Source organism: Marmota flaviventris, chromosome 10, assembly GCF_047511675.1.
Source record: "Marmota flaviventris isolate mMarFla1 chromosome 10, mMarFla1.hap1, whole genome shotgun sequence".
Lineage (NCBI taxonomy): Eukaryota > Metazoa > Chordata > Mammalia > Rodentia > Sciuridae > Marmota > Marmota flaviventris.
This window is the reverse complement of record NC_092507.1, coordinates 122,631,126-122,649,330: the sequence shown is the minus strand read 5'-3', so window position 1 is coordinate 122,649,330 and position 18,205 is coordinate 122,631,126. Positions and strand designations below refer to the sequence as shown.

Here is an 18,205-nt window from a genome sequence, read left to right as displayed (position 1 = left end):
GGTTCCCTAGGATTTTTAGCTCAGCCCCTGCCCTGGGGCTGCAGGAGGGGAGCCCCTGTGAGAGCGGACTAAGGGGGAGGGGTGTGGCGCGCGCCTCTACCTCTGAGCGCCCCGCCTTGGTTCAAACGACCCGGCGGGTTGGAGAGAGGAAGAGGGAGAGAAGGTAGCACCCTGCCTCCCTCCCAGTTCCAAGCCACCCAGCCCCATGGTCCCCGCCGCCTGCGTGCTGTTCTGGGCCCTACTGCTGAGTCTGGGGCTCCAGGCGGCGGGGGCCCAGGACCAGACCCCGACTACTACCCCGACAGGGACGAAGGGGGTCACCTTAAGCTTCGGGAGCCCAGCCCGCAGCCGGAATACTGGCGGCATCTCCCAGTCCAGTGTTGCCCGTAAGACGAAGATAGTTCTGGAGGATGAGAATGACGCAGTGGCCACCGCAGATCATCTAGCAGGCCCGGCAGCAGCCGAGCTCCTGGCCACGGTGACAGGCATGAGGGGGTCATCTGAAACCGGCTTTGGTGACGATGATGATGGGTCTTTGGAAGAGGGGGTTGTGATTGATGCCAGAAAGAATAACACCAGTATGGAGGGTCGCACTATAGATCCTATGACAATAAGTACCAGCACTTGGAGGGTAACAGCCAACAAACAAGAGAAGGAAATCAGGATGACCACAAGCCTGCCACCCGCCGCCGGTTTGCGTTCTACTGGGGAACTGAGCACAGAGGCCATGAGCCGGTGGTCAACAGCTGGGTCTACCCCCAGCGGGTGGCCGTCAACCTCGCGCACAGCTATGCCACCTCCTGAGGATCTAAGACTAGTGCTGATGCCCTGGGGCCCTTGGCACTGCCACTGCAAGTCAGGCACCATGAGCCGGACCCGGTCCGGGAAGCTGCAGGGCATTTCTGGGCGACTTCGAGTTGGAGCACTGAGACAAATCCGTACAGAACATCGGCCTTGCACCTACCAGAAATGTCCCTGCAATCGGCTTCGGGAAGAGTGCCCCCTGGACTCAGATCTCTGTTCTGACAATAGCTGCACCACTCAGACCACCACCACCACCACCACCACCACCACGGCCCCCATCCAAACCAGACGCCTAACCCTTCCACCTCCCCCACCTAGCCCAGGTCTCGTTTTTTGGAAAAAAGTCAGAATGGGCTTGGAGGATATTTGGAATAGCCTCTCTTCAGTGTTCACAGAGATGCAACCAGTAAGTGTTTTGTTGATAAGCCAGAATCTTTGTTGGTGGTTCTGAAAAGTCCTGATATCCCCAATCCTGTTGCTAAACTAGCCAGTGTGCTTGTAAGAACTGTTACTTAGACCTGTTTAGGTATTGATTCGTAACATGCACTTGTTATTCATGTTATTGTTGACCCTTGATTCTACATGTTATTTCTTCTTTTGTTTTTGAGGCAGGATCTCTGTATGTTGCCTAGGCTGGTCTCAAACTCCTGGGCTCAAGTGATCCTCCCACCTTAGCCTCCTTAGTAGCTGGGACTACAGGTGTACATCACCACTGTGCCTGGCTATCTTTTTTTTTTTTTTCTTGTACAACTGCTGATTGGTTGTTGGCAACATGTCTTATTGGCCATAAGATGATTATTGACCAACCTAGGTAAAGACTTCTTAATGCACAGTTAACAGACATGGAGGAATTTGTTTTTACCTAATTAATGCAGTTGAACAGTAACAAAAGCTAAAATGTGAGGTTTCTCACTATGTGCACTTGACCTGAGTCTTCACAAACTTGAGCTATTGTCCCCACTTTACAAAGAAACAAATTTACTACTAGTATGTGGCAGAGCCACAATACTGAAACCAGATTTGACACCAGTGCCCATATTCTTAACTACTGTCATCCCAAAGAACTGTCCTTCTTGGATTCTTTTAAGCAACTTAAGTTTTCTCAAGGAAAGACAGCCTTCCTTTTCTAAGAGTTACCAAAGGTTCTGATTGACCTGATAAAGTAGTCAAAGTTACTACTGATGACAGGGAAGTAAAAAAGGCAATAAACAAAGGGTATCCTTGGTAATTCTTCTGGTTTCTGTTGTCTTTCTCCTTCTATATATGTATGTATATGTATATGTATGTATGTGTATATATATATATATATATATATATATATATATATATATTTTTTTTTTTTTTTTTTTTTTTTTCCTGTCCTAGAGATTGAAGCCAGGGGCACTTAAACATTGAGCCACATCTCATGAGACAGGGCCTTGCTAAAATGCTTAGGGCCTAAGTTGCTGAGGCTGACCTTGAACTTGTGACACTCCTGCTTTAGTCTCCTGAGCTGCTGGGATTACAGGCATGCACCACCCTGCCCAGTTGTTCAATACTATTTTGAGAATAAAAAAAGAAGCATCAAGAGGGACAGCAGTAAGACTGAGGTAATGAGGTTTTGTGGAAGGAGGAAAGCAACGAAAGGATAAAGAGGTGTGGGGACTGGGGTGCTGCTCAATGATTATGAGCATTTGCTTGGCATGTGTGTGGCCCTGGATTCAATCTCCAGCATTGCAAAAAAAAAAAAAAAAAAAAGATGTGTGTCACCATGGTGAACCCCTGTGATCCCAGTTACTATGGAGGCTGAGACAGGAGGATCACTAGTGTAAGGCCAGCCTGGGCAACACACACACACAAAAAAAAAAAAAAAAAAAAAGAAAAGAAAAAAAAGAAAGAATGTAGATGTGGTTGTAATTTCCCCTTTTCTCTATTTTTTTTTCCTTACTCAGACACACAGAAACCGGAGGTAATGGCCACTTCATCCACAAGAGGAGGTGTCAGCATCTCAACCTCTCCCCTTTCAATCCCCAGCACCCACTAGATATTTTTAGTACAGAAAAACAAAACTGAAAAAAATATTGTTTGTTCTTGTGTCTTTTTACAGAAGTACTTGAGGGAAGAGACCATAAATCTCTTCAATCCTAAAACTGAACTTCATTGCCTCTGGCTTGTTCCTCTACACATGTCCCCCAGGATAAAATGTTGATACCTTATCTCCAATATTGTTTTTAAACAAGTACTTTGAAGACTAAAAAACTCAAGTGCCAAGGAAAGAAATAGGAAGAACAAGGAGTCCAGCCCTTGAAAGATGATGGTGGCTTCTCCTTGACTTCTCAATACTTGGCCCTCTCTTCAGAAAGGCAATGTTGGTACAAAATCCCATCTTAGCCACTCTAGGGGAGTTATCTGCATCTGCCACATCTATCATTTAATCCAAGACACACCTGTAGTGATTACTCTGCAACTATTTTGCTTATATTTTTTATTTGAAAAATGTATTTTAAAAGTCTAACAATTTTTTAATATAAATTATGACTCTCAAACCCATTCCTGTCACTTTATTATTAAAGTGATGGTAGCATACATTTAGAGAAGGAAGGCAGCTCAAGGCAAGAGAGCACCAAAGAGAAGGTGTGTCCAAAGAATATATTAGGATGTGTCTAGAGGTCAGGAGTCTGCCAGCCCCCTTCCCACTCTATCCTGTTAACCCTTTAGATCTCTAGACTTCACCTTCAGGCCACTGACTTTAGGGCAAAAAGGTGGGCTATTTTCAGAACAACTAACTTGCCTAGAACAGAGTAAACTGGGAATGTATCTCTATGACCAATCTTAGACCCTGAAAAACTGTAGGAAGTACAATGAAATTTGAAAAAAATTGAAACATCAATCACTGTAGGTGGGGCAAACTGTATGGATGGTGAAATCAGCAGAGTGGATACCAGTTTTCACAGGATCACAGAAATGATCCTATGCAAGCACAATCCACTGAGTATCCATGAGTCCTGACCCCTCTACCATAAAATAAGCTTCCTATTACAGAGGTAAACAAGACTCCAGCCTTCTTGTCTTAGAGCAGGCAGGAGCTCAATAGTCTTGTTCGGCCTTCCTAATTACCCTGCAAGGAAAGGGTCAGAACAAAAAAACACCTGAGAAAACAAAGTGCCTAAAGACCCTGCTCCTACATTGCTTTCCCATCTAAAGCCGCCTTGAGCAGGTGGGGAGTGGGACCTGGTCTTCAGACAAAACTTCCTGAGTCTTGTGTCTGGTTTTAGGACTAGGGCACAGAAATAAAGCTTAGAACTTGGGAACAATAACTAGGGTATATCTGCTGCTTTTATCTCCTCCCTCTCCAATCCCAACATACCCTGTTCCTGTTTCCATACTGCAGGAACCCCTCTTCCACAGAGCAAGAATGGAGAAGCATGATACATGTCCATCACAGACATAATCCTATGCAAGCACAAATAATACACTGAGTGAAAAAAAATTATGTGCGGCTCTACTGAGCCTACTTTATAAGGGGTTGTAGTTCACTCAAGGCTCAGACTTAAGATAAACAACCAGATTAGGGAAGGGTGGAAGATGGAAAACCATCCTGACTCCAGAACTGATTCTCAACTGTAGGTAATTTTGCCATTAGTAGACATCTGGTAATTTCTGGAGACAATAAAATTTGGGGGTTGTCATAACTAGGGTAGGCCAGGAATGCTGCTAAATATAATGCACAGAACAGCTCTCCAAATAAATTACCTAGTTCCAAATGACGACTGTGTCTTGGTTAAACCTTATTCTAGAGCCTCTCCTGCTCCCATGCTGAGGAAAGACCCTGAACACAGACAACTGCTCTCTCAGCACTCTTCTATCCTTAATGGTCAGGAAGTCCATCTTGAGATATAACTCCTAGTTTTGCTGCATTATGGCTTTCTCTCCAGCCCCTCTCTTCCTCTTCTTACCTGGGCTAACAGGGAGGCTGGCAGAAGGCAGGCCAGATGCCCCAAGACTTAAATGGAATACTGTCAACATCTACCTCCTAATCCTTGTTCAGTGGGAAACAATAAAGTTCCTAACAGGGATGAAGTTAAGAGCAGAGGTAGGAGTAGCAGGATGGGGATAATTAAAATAACTCGTCTTAAATTAAATTTTTAATAAAAAAAAAAAAAAAAAGGTGGGGAATGGTGCTGGGAAGCTAGTAATGCTACAGAAACATAGGATTTAGAGCCCTAACTAGGGAAAGACCTTGGTATTGGCAGAGATTGAGGGACTATAGCTTAAGGTCTAAAATCTGAAGAGAAAGAATGGACTTGATCAGGCAGTGGTGACCACCCAGCCCCTGCTTGAAATCTACTTTAGTTAATTCCAGGAGGAAATAGACGGGCATGAAGGTAGGGAGCTTCTCAGCAAAGCCAGCTTCAGCTTGCATAATCCCACCTACCTACCCCATCAAAGGAGTTCCGGGTCAGGAGTTTAAAAACAAGTGGCACCTAGAACGTCATTCAGGAGAAGGGAACTCATTCCAGATTCCCAGAGAACTCCTAGCTCAGATCTAGAGTACCAGGGCTTCAGCTGAGCTCCTCTGGCCAAACAGTAGTCATGTGGTCAGTCCTGCTGCCTTGACCCCATCTCCAGGAGGGGCTATGGCCAGAGGGAGTAGAGGGAGTCCAGCCCCCATGCCTTTTGAGGCACTATTAGGCAGATAGGCAAAAGAGGGCCCTTGTGTTCTAGGAAGGATCTGGTGGGGACAGCATTTCTTCTGGACTGGACACAAAGCAGGGGCTTCAAGACGGTAGAACCTAAATTTAAAAACAAACAAAAAGTGTTTTAAAAGAAGGTTTGCCTCAACCAAATCCTCAGGGAGAAGGCATCACATAGTGCAGTCTTCGAACTGCCTCCCTTCATGTTGGCTTTCAATGAAGATGACATCCAATGGCTCTCTTACTAATAAGATCCCCTCACAGAAAACTTGTCCATATACATGTGAGGTTCAAATAACTGGTAAAAATATTCCATCATCCCTAGACCAATTTCCCTTATCATGAGAGCAGAAATGCATTACAGACATTATTTAGGATAGAGGGGCTCTTTCCTCTATTTCTGTCTCCATTCTAATTCTTCCTCCCTCTTCCCCCCAGTTCCCATTCTTGTATCAGGATCAGGTTCTGAAGCAGGGTATCAGGATGTGCAGGCATGTGCCTGAGGTGTTGCATTTCTCTAATCACTCACCATTCCTATGGGGCTATAAGCCCCTAGAATTGCTCCACGGCCTGTCTCGGTTTCCCTTGGATCTCATCTGCTCCTGAACTGCACCTGTCTGTTAAAAACACATGTGAACTGGATGCAGTGGAACACACCTGTAATCCCAGCTATTCTAGAGGCTGAGGCAAGGGGATCGCCAAGTTTGAGGCCAGACCGGGCAACTTAGCAAGGGCTTAAGCAACTTAGGGAGACCCTGTCTCAAAATAAAAGGGCTGGGGATACAGCTCAGTGGTAGAGCAACCCTGGGTTTGATCCCCAGCACGGCCAAAAAAACCAAAAAAAGGTGCAAGAGAGATACCCTTCTAAGTGTTCATATCCCACAGTAAGAGGTCTATCCAGTGCTGTTATCTCCTTGACAATATCAATCTGAAAAGGTGAAAACTAACTATCATTCCGCGAAGGGAAGTCTCAATGCCCTCCCTTCATATTGGCCTTCGTGAAGATGTTTTTTTGTGAGAACTTATCTTACTAATAAGTTCTCACAAAACAATTCTCCCATATGAGGTTCAACTAATCAGTAAAAAGACTTCATCACTATCTGTAGACCAATTTTCCTTTCTATGAGAGCAGAAATGTATTACAGACATCATTTAGGGTAGAGGTGCTGGACTGTTTCCATGCTCCAACACTCCCAGCCACAATATAACTTTCTGTGGCACTGATTCAGCAGTTCTTAATCAGGAGAAGGGAGGGCTATGTTTTATTTTTTAAAATATTTTTTTAGTTGACAATGGATCTTTTTTTTTTTTTAATTTATTTATATGCAGTGCTAATAATTGAACCCAGTGCCTCACACATTCTAGGCAGGCACTCTGCCACTGAGCTATATAACCCCAGGCCGGGGTTATATTTTTTGAAGAAGTCCTCTAATTATTAAGACATATATCCCCCACCCCAATAAAGAACATGCTAATTATAAAGATGAGGTCACCTAGGCCAAGAGATCTGAAATGCCAGATCTTAGATTTCCACAGCTGGTGACCAGGACTAGAATCCCAGATTCTTGCTTCCCCATTGAGTGTATTGTTCCTCACTTAAACTTTCAAAAACAATTAAAATTACAGTCCACAGGCATTTATCATTCCCTCATTACCATGGCAAGTCCATCTCCAGCCCCCATCTCCCCAGAGCCAATGTGAGTCAGGTGGACAAAATTCATTGGTTCCCCAATCATGGTCCGGTCGATTCGTCGTCTTTTCTTTTTCTGCTTAGAGATGATAAGGAGTCACGAGTTAAGTCAGTGAGGAAGGGGAAAGAGTCTTGAAAACGACTAAGGGAGGAGCCAATGGCCAGAAGTAGCATTATGACAGGGAAATCACTAGGGAATGAAAGACAAAGGTGGAATAACAAGAGACCACACAGACCAAAGTGGGGAGGGCAGTGGCCTGCAGAGTGAAGATATGTCAAAGTCATATCCTGGCTGATGAGGAAACAATGGGGAAAAGCTGACAGGTATTCAGCTCAACCTACAACCCCTGCCCAACTGAGAATGGACAGGAACAGGAAGTGATAGCTAGGACATTCATTTCTTCCATCACGTGGTCCCTTTTATTGTATGTATACATCTGCCTGGCCTAGAAACTTTCCTGACAGAGAGGCAAGAAGTGTGCTTTTTAGAAGGTAGATCCTAGATGGTATATCCACTTCACAGCATAAGGTAACTAAGTTTTTTGGGGTGGGGGTGTTGGGAAACTCACCGGCTGGGGTTTCTCTACCACGCAGCAGCCCAGTTTGTGCCAAAATTCACTCATATTCCCTGATGGTTCCAGCTTCACTTCTCTTCTTGAGGCCCCAGAGGGCTCTTGCTCTGGTGCCTTGACCCCCCACTTCTTACTCTCCCCAGGTATAATAACACCCTGGGTTTACTCAGCTGGATGTGTTTAGAGAAGGTAGAATCCCCAGGATCCTTAGCTGAGCAGTGAGGGTCAGCGTTCCAGAGCTGGAGAGTCTAACAGGACCAGAGAGAAGGGGAGTAGGCATGCAGGTACAAGGTTAGGTCTTCCTGAAATCTGGAATCCTAGATAAGCAAAAAGCAAAAAGAAAAGTTAACAAGAAATCCCCTTCACAGATGCTCGAGAAAACTCCAGATAAGTCCCAATCTTCTCAGTTCTCCCTTATAGGCCCTAATTCTGTTTTTTGTTTGTTTGTTTGGTGCTAGGGATTGAACCCAGGGCCTTGTGCATGCAAGGCAAGCACTCTATCAACTGAGCTATATCCCCAGCCCCCTAATTCTGTATTCAAGACTAATGTTTTGCAAAAACATCATTTGACTCTCAGAAAAAGGAACAAAAACAAAAGAATACCAAGGGGTTAAGGAGCAATGGTTGTTTGCATCAAGGGAGAAAAAGAGGGCTAGAGGGACTTAGAGTGAAAAGATGGGAGAGGACCAAAGAATGGTGACAGAAATGAGCAAAATTTGAGGGTGCTCAATGGTTTAGCTCCTTTCACCCTGGATTTAGGGCAGAAGGGGAGGAGCACTTAAGTGACTCTGAAGAGGAAATCGCGGTTTTTTGTTCTCATAAACAAGGCCTCCACCCTTTGTCCCTTCCTATTTCCTTACCTTGCCCTGAACACCTAGATTTTCTTTAAGAACAAGAGAGGACTAACCACCTAGGTCTTAGGAAACAGTAAGACTCTTCCGTGAGGAATTTCTTACCTCTCTCAGTTCATTGCCCTTGTTCCTCTCATTTTTCTCAACTGAGATCCAACCCCTCCCAGAAACCACTTAGCAGTTCCTTTATTACCTGACCTTGAGAACCTTTCTGAAGGCTGTGTACACTGTTATATCTGTCTGGTGCTGCCAACTCCTATGTGTACACCTGTTTGCATGCTCACAATCTGTTCCTATCTCCAAACACATCTTTTCCAGATCATCTCTGCACATGTGCTGAGTAACTTCTATCCCATGAGGAATTATTTTCCAGCCTCCCCACCCTCCTCACAAGTCCTGTCGTGCAGCTCTGTTCTGCCTCAGTCTATAGGGCCCAGGCTTCCTTCCCACCTCCCCTCATGCTGTGACCTGTTTTCTCCTCCCTCACCACCTCCACCCCAAGCTTCAACCAACCAGACACAAGGAACTTTCCAGTAGCAATGGTGTCCAAGGAAGAACTTTCTCCCTTCCTTACTGCCAGCAGGGTAGAGGCCTTCTGAGTTTCCTCTCACTGCATTTCCCTGTCTTAGAGTACAGAAACCTCAAAGGGTCCAACTTATAAATATTAAACATTAACATGAAAAGGAATTGTTTTTCCTTCTAGGCCTGGAATCCTGGTGCTCTGGCACCCTAGATGGCCTAAAAATTTAGTTTGTTTTTTAGCAGCCTTATGATGACATCACACAAAGACTGAAGTAAGCCATGGGGTGGGAAGAACCCAAGAGTCTGGGCTTTCTCTCCCTTCCCTTCCCATCCCTGGAAAGGATGTTAATCAGGACAGGACCAGTGGTCAGTGGAGAAGTCAGACACAGCGCTGATCTTATTGGTGGTGATGGCAGGTGGTAAGAGTTGGGGGGAAATGGAGAAAACAATGAAGAATAAGAGGAAACCCCCAACACCACCAGACAGTCTGACTTGAGACTGGACTCTTAACATTCCCCACCCAGCTCAAAGCTGAGTGGACAGAGGTGGATGGTGCTGGGAGGGAAGAGAAGAGTGGGGGAGGAGGAGGGAGAGGGAAAGGGGCAGTGGAGGGAACAAGGACCTTTCTGTTTCTTTTTCAGGGATCTGACTAGAGCTGGGGTGGAGGGAAAATGTGTGTGTGTGTGGGGGACTTGGCATGAAATGAACAATGATGATAAGTGACCAGGAAATTCCATTCCCTAGGGTCTCTGAAAATTGGGGGTGGGGTCAGAGGGTGAAGAAGACAGGACAGGGTGAATGTGGTGGTGGTGGTTTGGGCTGGGGGGAAGGGAACAAAGCTAGAAAAGGAAGTAAGAGCCATTGGCTGTCACTCTCTTTAAAGTAGCCAGAGAATAGTGGGTTGAGGAAAAATGAGGTCTTGAGTTGGTATGCTGAGAAAGAAGAGGTGCCTGAATCTACTGCTATTCAACCCCCAGTGAAAGGGAAGGGGCTGGGAAAATAAGAGGGAGGATCAAGGATTACACAGCATAAGACCATATCCCGATAGCCAAGGAGTACTGGTAACTGGGACCCCAAAGACAAGAGTCCAAAGAGTGAAATATTGAACTGGTAAAGACACCCCCTTAATTACTACCACTGCCATCATGGTCACACTAGGACTTAAGAGCCTCAAAGCTGTTGAGGGGCAAGCAAAAGAGGGAAGGGAGAAAGGTGCCAGGGAGGAAGGATGTACAGAGGTAGTTCCCTGGTCCTGTGGTTGCCCCAAACCGGTTTTCCCGGTCCGCGGCCTCCAACCCGCGGCCCGACAAGCCTTCACAAGAAGCAGCTGGAGCAACAGAAAGAACTGAGAACCGAGTGGGCAACTCTGGCTCCGAGCCCAGGACGCAGGGGGTCGGTGGGGAGACCCCCCAGCCTGCAGGGCTGCTGAGGGGCCCTCGGGAGGGGGTGGACCCACATTTCGGCCGCGTCAGGCGTCTGCCCTCGCACCAGCCCTGCCCTTCCCCAGGAAAGGTCCTGCGGAGGCTCCCGGGAAGCGGAACTAGGCCCTCGGCCTCCCTCGCCCAGCGCGTGAACTCAAGGACCGCACCTCTGCACGCTCTCCCTCGGCCTCCCAGCCCCGGGCAGGGATGGGCAGCTCCCGGGGTCTTCAGACCCCTCTTCCGAGTCGGCCCCGCTCTCAGATTTAGGCCTTCCCGGCTGTGCTTCGCTTCGTTTCTGCCTGGGACCCGCCACCACCATGGTCGGTGAGACGCGGAGACGCCCTCCTTCGCACCAACCCCAGCAGAGCGACCCCCTGCCTCCCACGCCCAGCGCCGGGGCTGGTGGACGGGGACGGTTCCCACCGGCCCGCCGTCGCGGCACCCCGACACTCCCCAGCATCCGGTGCGTCTCCGCGGCCTGGCAGGCTGCCCTGGCGGCCAGGCCCCGCTCCACGGTCTCACCTTCTGTCCTCGGGCCTCTGGGCGCCCAGCCGCAGCTGGAAGGGGCCTCCCGCCCGGTGCCCGCCGTGTGGGCTTCCCGGGCTCGCTCCTCGCGGTGGGGGAGCCGAGGGCGGGCCGGCAGAGGTGGGGCTGGCCGAGGGCGGAAACGGCCGCGACGCGATTACGACACCCGTCGGGCTCCGGGCCGAGCGCATGGCTCCGCGGGGCTGTGGGAGGGGGCTTTCGCAGCCCCGAGGGCCACCGCTCCCCAGGTGCACTGGGGCGTGGGGTTCCGGGGTGAGGGCCTGGCACCCAGACCGGGCCCCGGCGTCTCGCGCGGCCTCCATGCGCCAGGCATTGCGGGGCAAAGTGCAGCCCAAAGCCCGGACCTGACAGGGCTCCGGTCCGGGGAGAGGCGAGAAGCGCCTCAGCCCGGTGCGCCCCGTCCAGACGGGAACAGGGCCAGGTTCATTCACCCACTGTGCGGGTGGCGCGGGGAGGGGCAGGTGGCCACCGGAGTCCTTCGGCTGAGAAAGGGGCGCCTCCACGGCACCGCGGTCCCGAGTCTTTATTCAGTGAACTAGAGAACAGCAGACCGCTCATTCTCGGCAGCCAGGCGGCCGAGGGACCGGAAAGTCCGCAAGCCGGGGTGCGAGCGCCACAGGTCGGGCGGAGGGTCCTCCCGCGCTCCCTAGGGGGCGCTGCGTTGCGGGGGAGGCTGGGAGGGCGCGCTCGTCCCCGCGGCGCTAGCGGGAGCGAGCCGACCGAGCCGTGCGCACCGCCGCAGCTCCAGCGCCGTCCGCAGCAGACCCGGAGGCCCGCGGCCCTTCTCTGGAACGCGCTGGTGGTTCCCTGGTAACAGGTAAGCGCGACCGAGGGAGACGGCCTGGAAGCCCGGGCGGGAGGGCGGCTTCCTGCGGTAGAGGAGCTCGAGGTGGAGACCCTCGGAGAAGGGGCGCTGTGAACAATGGGCGTTATTCGCTGCGCGCTCTCCTCACCGATGCCCACTCCTCAGGTGCCCAGGCGAGCCTCCGAACAGTCCACGTGTGACCGTCCCTCAGCGCTTAACCGCATTTCAAGTCTCCATTGCCCGTGACCTAGAGCCTGTGCATTTCATACCTTCGGTCTGATTATTTACGTCTTCTCTTCGAGCCGATTTTCCCACCGGTTACTTGGTAGATCTTTAGTACCACCCTGTCTGCTCCCCCCATTTCTGAATTTTTTTCTATACTGTCCTACTTGTCTCTGCAGAAAGGGCTTTGCGGGGTGGAATGTTTTTTTTTTTTTTTTTTTAGGGTATTCCCGACCTTTTAACAGAACTCTCCTCCCCACCTCAAATCTTTGCTCCTTAGAAACAGCTTTAGGTAGGAAAGGTGGAGCTCTCTGCTGGAGAACTGCCTGATCCCATATTGAAATCCATATCCACAGGAGCTACTGATGGAAGCAAATTTTTATTTGCAGCTCAGTAGAATAACTGGGGGCAGGTCATGGCTAATCGGAAAATCCAAGCTCAGAGTGAGGTACACAGGAGATGCCACAGATCTTCCATGCAACTCCACCGACATCCATCCTCTCCCCAGCTTCCCATGGTGGCAGCATGACACAGCAAGGCTGGGTTGAGTAGGCCTTGGATGCCTAGAGAGGGTCTGGACAAAGGGTATTTGGGTGTGTCTGTGTGGCTAAGAAAAACTGTGTTTTTAATCTGTACATTTATTAGTCATGTTATCTCAAACTAGTGAAATTTACAAAATTACCTTTGCCTTAATTATCTGCAGAATTTAAAATGAAGGATAGTGGAAAGCATTTAATGAGCATATATCATGGTACAGATAAGTGTCCAAACCTTTTGAAATAAGTAAATAATAGATATGAGATGACATGGATGGAGAGCATTTGGGGAAGGAAAAGGGAAGCTAGCTGAAAAGGAATCCTTCACAAAATTTGGAGGACTTGGGAATTAAATCTGTACTCAATTATGTCTCTACAGGGGCTGTGGCTGTGGCTCTGCAGTAGCACACTTGCCTATCATGTGTGAGGCCCTGAGTTGATTCTCAACACCACAGACAAATAAATAAAGGTCTATCAACAACTAAATATAAATATATTTTTTAAAAATATCACTACAAATGTCTTTACATTAGTAAACATTGACATTTTAGCTTCAATCTTCTGCTAATCATCTTATGTTCTTGATTTTAATTCCACATAAATTTATATGTGTCTTTCTGGAATGCATTTAGTATTCTCTGGACATATTTTGGTCAAAGACATAACTAAAGATTTTAGGCCTTTTGAGTTAATATTTCACAAAGTTTCCTTCAGCTTTTTAAATTATAAAATAAAATCATCAAACACTCAGGGACTGTTAGAGCAGTTTTTATATAGACTATAGTTGTTAGAAAAGAAGTCTGTCAAAGAGCTTTTTCCCTCTTCTCAGATTCTAACTTACTCTCTACTGCCTTTTACATTTTCACTATTCAGATTAGAATCACAGGAATAATCAGTACCTATCCCACAGAATATCTGTTCTTCAAGAACTAAATTTGTGTAAAATTTGAGAATATGAGTACAGGGTTATATAAAGCTGTAGGCAACTATCTATGAATAACAAAAGGGATCAGAGAGGTTATTATGAGATTTGAGTTCTACATAAACTGGGAGGTTTCACAAGTCACTAATTTCTAAAATGTCATTTTTAATTTTAAATTTTTATTTTTTCCTTATGATTATTTTATTTCCTTATTTACTTTGGTATGGGGGGGTGAGATAGTCTCACTAAGTTGCTTAGGGCCTTACTGAGTTGCTGAGGCTGGCCTCAAACTTGCAGTCCTCCTGCCTCAGCTTCCTGAGTTGCTGGGATTAAAGGCATGCACAACTATGCCCTGTTGATTCTATTTTTTAAAGAACCTATTATGTGTTCATCTTTATACTACGGTTACTCTGCAGGAAACATAACAATGGAGGGAATATAAAAGAAACCAGCTAGATAAGGAAAAGCCTGATAGTATAGTAAATAATCCCAATAGGCAGAGTCAGTAACACTATTGACTCCTAAGGTTTGCTTCTTTGGATCTTAGTTCCACATCTAAGCCAAAACTAGTTAAGAGGTAGAACCATTTTTTTTTTTTTCAAGCTCTCTTTCTGCATACATGGCTCTGCAAATTACTGTGGAGATGATCAGAGCTGCATATCATAGAATGATGATCTCACCTTTCCAACACACTCCCCCGCCGTGCTACAGTCCCTGCGTCACCCTCCTTATAAGCAGCTTCTCTGCTGAGTAATGTTCATGTTGCCCCACATGCTCATATCACCATGTTCTAGATTAAGGCTTTCTTTTTCCGCTTTAGTAGAGATATTTCACATTAGTGGAAGAATTCTGGAAACTACTTGAGGACACTAAGAGTCATAGGCCTGATGAAAACCAATGAGGTGTGCTGGAGAAAGATCTTTTGAAACTTCAGAGTTATATTTTTGAAAGCTGTGGAATGTTCTTTCTGTTCCTTTGGGAACAATTCAAGTAAAGCTTCTTGCCACTTTTCTTGGCTAGTAAGAAGCAGGGTGGAGGCTCCAGGGAGCTACAATAGTCATTAACTTCAGGTGGGGCTGATGAACAGAAAAGGTGAAAGAACTTACTCATTAAAGTATGGCAAAGACCTTATGCTTCCAATCTAAACTTTACTTCCTTACCTTGAATTGCCAACCCATTTGTTCTCATTATATTCAAGTATATTCTAGCATCTGGATATTGTTCTAAAGAGAGGTAGGCTAGAGAGAAACAGATTAACTTATTGGTAGACTAATAGATAATAGTAAAGTATTCATCATATTAAATTAATATGATAATTATATCAGCAGCCTTAAATATCTTTGTTATAAAGCCTAGCATCTGTGGTACCCAGAAAGCAGACTGGGTAGCTTCCCTTAGGGAAGCTTCCAGTCTGTTGGAGGAAATAATACCTTCTTCCTGTACATAAAACATAAATGATCTGTAACCCCAAAATGATGGGAGTCAGGTAAACCTCTAGAGTGTCAGGGAGTTGCTGGAGGAAATAGGGTAAGTGTAAGGAAGTCATCTTGAAAGAAATGATCTTATAGTACCGTTTAGGAGGAAAAAGAAAGCAGAATGTAATAGGCTTTTCAGAAGTAAAATGACCTTTAAATTTAAAAAGTCAGAATTTACAAAGTATTTGTAAATATATAGTAATTGGGAGAGGAGAAAGTCCTCTAGGGACTTGAATGGAGTTTTTTGAGATTTACGGTTATACATAGTAGTTGAGTTCATCCTCCCGACAAACTCATATATGCATGGAAATAAATTTCAGTTCATGATTACCCCCTTGAATGGAGTCTTGAAACCTAAGAAACACTTTAGCTGGGCATGGTGGCACACATCTGTAATCCCAATATCTCGGGAGGCTAAGGCAGGATGATTGTGAGTTCAAAGCCAGTCTCAGCAATTTAGCAAGGCCCTAAGCAACTCAGCAAGTCCCTGTCTCTAAATAAAATATATATTTTTTTAAGGGATGGCGATGAGGCTCAGTGGTTAGATGCCCAGGGTTCAATCCCCAGTACCAAAAATTGATATAATAGAAAGTTGAAGGAATTAAGCAAGACAGGAATAAACAAAACTACCAGAGGCTATACTGCTAGGAAGAGTGGGGCCAAATTTTGGAAGGTCTCAAAAATCAGGTCCAAGATTCACTTGATGCAGTAGGTAAACCATTTGAAGGTGAGAAGTTAGGAAATGGCAGAAAATTATAATAAAGGGAGGATTCCAGAAGCGTATCCTAGGGAACTTGGATTATTTACAGAGGCAAACAAGGATATGGAGTTTCTTTTTTGGTGAGGGGAGGGGAGATTGAACTCAGGTATGCTCTGCCACTGAGCTACACCCCCTACCCCCAGTTTTTTTTTTTTTTGGGGGGGGGAGGTACCAGGGATTGTACTTAGGGTCACTCAACCACTGGGCCACATCCCCAGCCCTTTTTTGTCCTTTACAGACAGGGTCTCACTGAGTTGTTTAGTCCCTCACCATTGCTGAGGCTGGCTTTGAACTTGCAGTCCTTCTGAGTTGCTGGAATTATAGGCATGTGCCACCATGGCCCACCCCCTTTTTTGGGGGGCAGGGAGTAATAGAGGGTAATAGAGATTGAACCCAGAGGCACTTAACCACTGAGCCACACCCCAGCCCTTTTTATATTTTGAGACAAGTCTGTAAAGTTGCTTTGAATTCATGATTCTCCTGCCTTAGCCTTCCAAGCCTCTGGAATTACAGGTGTTGGCCACCACGCCCAGCTGAGATATGGGGTTTCTAAGCTTGAGCCAGGAGCCAAAAAGAGATTGCTTTAGCATGAAGAATGACAAGTGGTTTCTTTCCAGGACACTATGAGGGACCCTGTGAGTAGCCAGTACAGCTCCTTTCTTTTCTGGAGGATGCCCATACCAGAACTGGATCTGTCGGAGCTGGAAGGCCTGGGTCTGTCAGATACACCCACCTACAAGATCAAGGACAGCAGCGTTGGCAAAATGATCGGGCAAGCAACAGGAGCAGAGCAAGAAAAAAATCCAGAAGGCGATACCCTCTTAGAGTACAGCACCTTCAACTTCTGGAGAGCTCCCATTGCCAGCATCCACTCCTTCGAATTGGACTTGCTTTAAGGCCAAGACTTCGGTCTCCCACCACCTTGCCCTTATTGTCTTCTCTTTCAAGCCCCTTCCTTCCCAAATTAATCTTGTTCTCTTCCCTCTATTGTGTTGGTGGTGCTGATGAATCTGCCAGTTGTTTTATTTATTTATTTATTTATCTAGCTAGCTAGCTACTCCATTTCTCTCAAAAGCCCTCAAACCAAAGTAAAGGGTTAAAGCAATGGAGTACTGGATAATAGAAATCCCACCCCCACCCCCTGGATTATTAACCCCAGAAAACAGGCTTTGTGGAGACATCAGGGAGTAGTAGAGTAGTGCAAAATGGAACATAGTTTTGATCCCATTTTTAATAGGCTTCAAAGATTGCTCAAACCATGTGTAAGACCTTGGGTTTGATCTCTATCACCACAAAAAAGAAAAAGATTGCTCAAATCTTTGTAGTTACCAGTAAACTTATTTTTTCCAGGGTTAATGAAAACCTTCTAATTTTTAAGATGATTTGTCACAACAGAATCATTTCCAAAATGTTAAGGTGATGATCTTCTTTTTTAATCCTATTCCTTCTTATAATACATTCTTTTCCCCCAGAGAAATCAGGGGTAAAGGTATAAAATGAGGAAATAATATATCATGAAAATATGGAAGAGCACTCAATCTTTTCAGAAATAGTTGAAGCTCTTTCCTTCCAAAAAGCATTCTTTGTTTTCTGCAGTACTGAGGATCCAACCCACTGAACTACATCCTAGCCCATTTTATTTTTTTTATTTTGAGACAGGGTCTAAGTTGCCCATGCTGGCCTTGAATTTGTTATCCTTTTGTCAGCCTCCATAGTCCAAAAGGATGTTCTTCAGCTTACAACTTTGCTTCTAATTTTGGATTGATAATCTGATTTTTTTCAGCTAGAATTTCAAATCTTAAGAAGAAACCTTGCTATTAGGATAATTTGTAAGATTCTGATTGGGTCTTCTAAAGAAAAGCATAAGGTTTGGTTCCATTCCTCATTTGCAACGTACTAATCAGTGGGCCTCAGGCACAGTTTTAAAGCTACATTAAGACCCGAAATGAGCAATTACATTCTGCCCCTACACCTTGTTCCCACTCCTTCCAAAAATAAAGACATTCAATCCCAGGATTGTATTACAGTTCTCTCTCTTTATAAGCAAGCAGTACAGATCAGAGAAGTTAGCCATGCTTTCAATTTCACATTCAGCATATATACATTTTATCACTTCAACTTTGTGGAAAAATGATTTGAATAGCATGTTCATTAAATGGTGAACTTTAGGTAAAAAGGGTGAAATCAACTTCACCTACAACCAATCACTCTTCTGCTTCCCCAAGGACTACTAACATTTCAGGTAAAGAAACTGACACTCAAATATGTTATCTGCGTATTTGTAACTTACCTCATTCTAAAAAACTATGAAACTAACAAATAGTTTTTGGGTTGAAACTACAACACTGAGCTAGACAAAAAAAAAAAAAATCTTTATAGTATTAAAACGCCATAAATAATTTAAAG

At 45.8% G+C, this 18,205-nt stretch overlaps 3 protein-coding genes across 10 annotated transcripts; 2 read left to right on the top strand and 1 right to left on the bottom strand.

The window, feature by feature from the left end:
- The first annotated feature begins 3 nt into the window (after positions 1-3).
- C10H1orf56 (chromosome 10 C1orf56 homolog) lies at positions 4-4,950 on the top strand. 3 transcript variants are annotated; one of them, XR_011708969.1, is made up of 3 exons: positions 4-1,210; positions 2,170-2,393; positions 2,736-4,950. XR_011708969.1 is itself a non-coding variant. In XM_027953861.3 (2 exons), exons 1-2 carry the CDS (start codon positions 206-208, stop codon positions 2,754-2,756), a joined length of 1,026 nt encoding a protein of 341 aa, XP_027809662.2. In that variant the 5' UTR covers positions 4-205; the 3' UTR covers positions 2,757-4,950. The 3 variants fall into 3 exon arrangements, 2 of the variants coding, with proteins under 2 accessions (XP_027809662.2, XP_027809661.2); XM_027953861.3 differs by lacking the exon at positions 2,170-2,393; XM_027953860.3 differs by lacking the exon at positions 2,736-4,950 and having other exon boundaries at positions 2,170-2,683.
- Cdc42se1 (CDC42 small effector 1) lies at positions 3,330-11,142 on the bottom strand. Its single transcript, XM_027953869.2, has 5 exons — positions 11,056-11,142; positions 7,737-8,056; positions 7,133-7,243; positions 6,007-6,094; positions 3,330-5,576 (listed from the first exon to the last, which is right to left on the bottom strand). The coding sequence occupies exons 2-4, from the start codon at positions 7,788-7,790 to the stop codon at positions 6,020-6,022; spliced, it is 240 nt and encodes a 79-aa protein (XP_027809670.1). The 5' UTR covers positions 7,791-8,056; positions 11,056-11,142; the 3' UTR covers positions 3,330-5,576; positions 6,007-6,019.
- On the top strand, positions 10,588-17,812 carry Mllt11 (MLLT11 transcription factor 7 cofactor). 6 transcript variants are annotated; one of them, XM_027953862.3, is made up of 4 exons: positions 10,588-10,996; positions 11,822-11,896; positions 12,050-12,158; positions 16,417-17,812. In XM_027953862.3, the coding sequence occupies exons 1-4, from the start codon at positions 10,851-10,853 to the stop codon at positions 16,693-16,695; spliced, it is 609 nt and encodes a 202-aa protein (XP_027809663.1). In that variant the 5' UTR covers positions 10,588-10,850; the 3' UTR covers positions 16,696-17,812. The 6 variants fall into 6 exon arrangements, with proteins under 6 accessions (XP_027809663.1, XP_027809664.1, XP_027809667.1 ...); XM_027953863.3 differs by lacking the exon at positions 11,822-11,896; XM_071618456.1 differs by lacking the exons at positions 10,588-10,996; positions 11,822-11,896 and adding an exon at positions 13,022-13,111 and having other exon boundaries at positions 12,067-12,209.
- Positions 17,813-18,205: the final 393 nt, after the last annotated feature.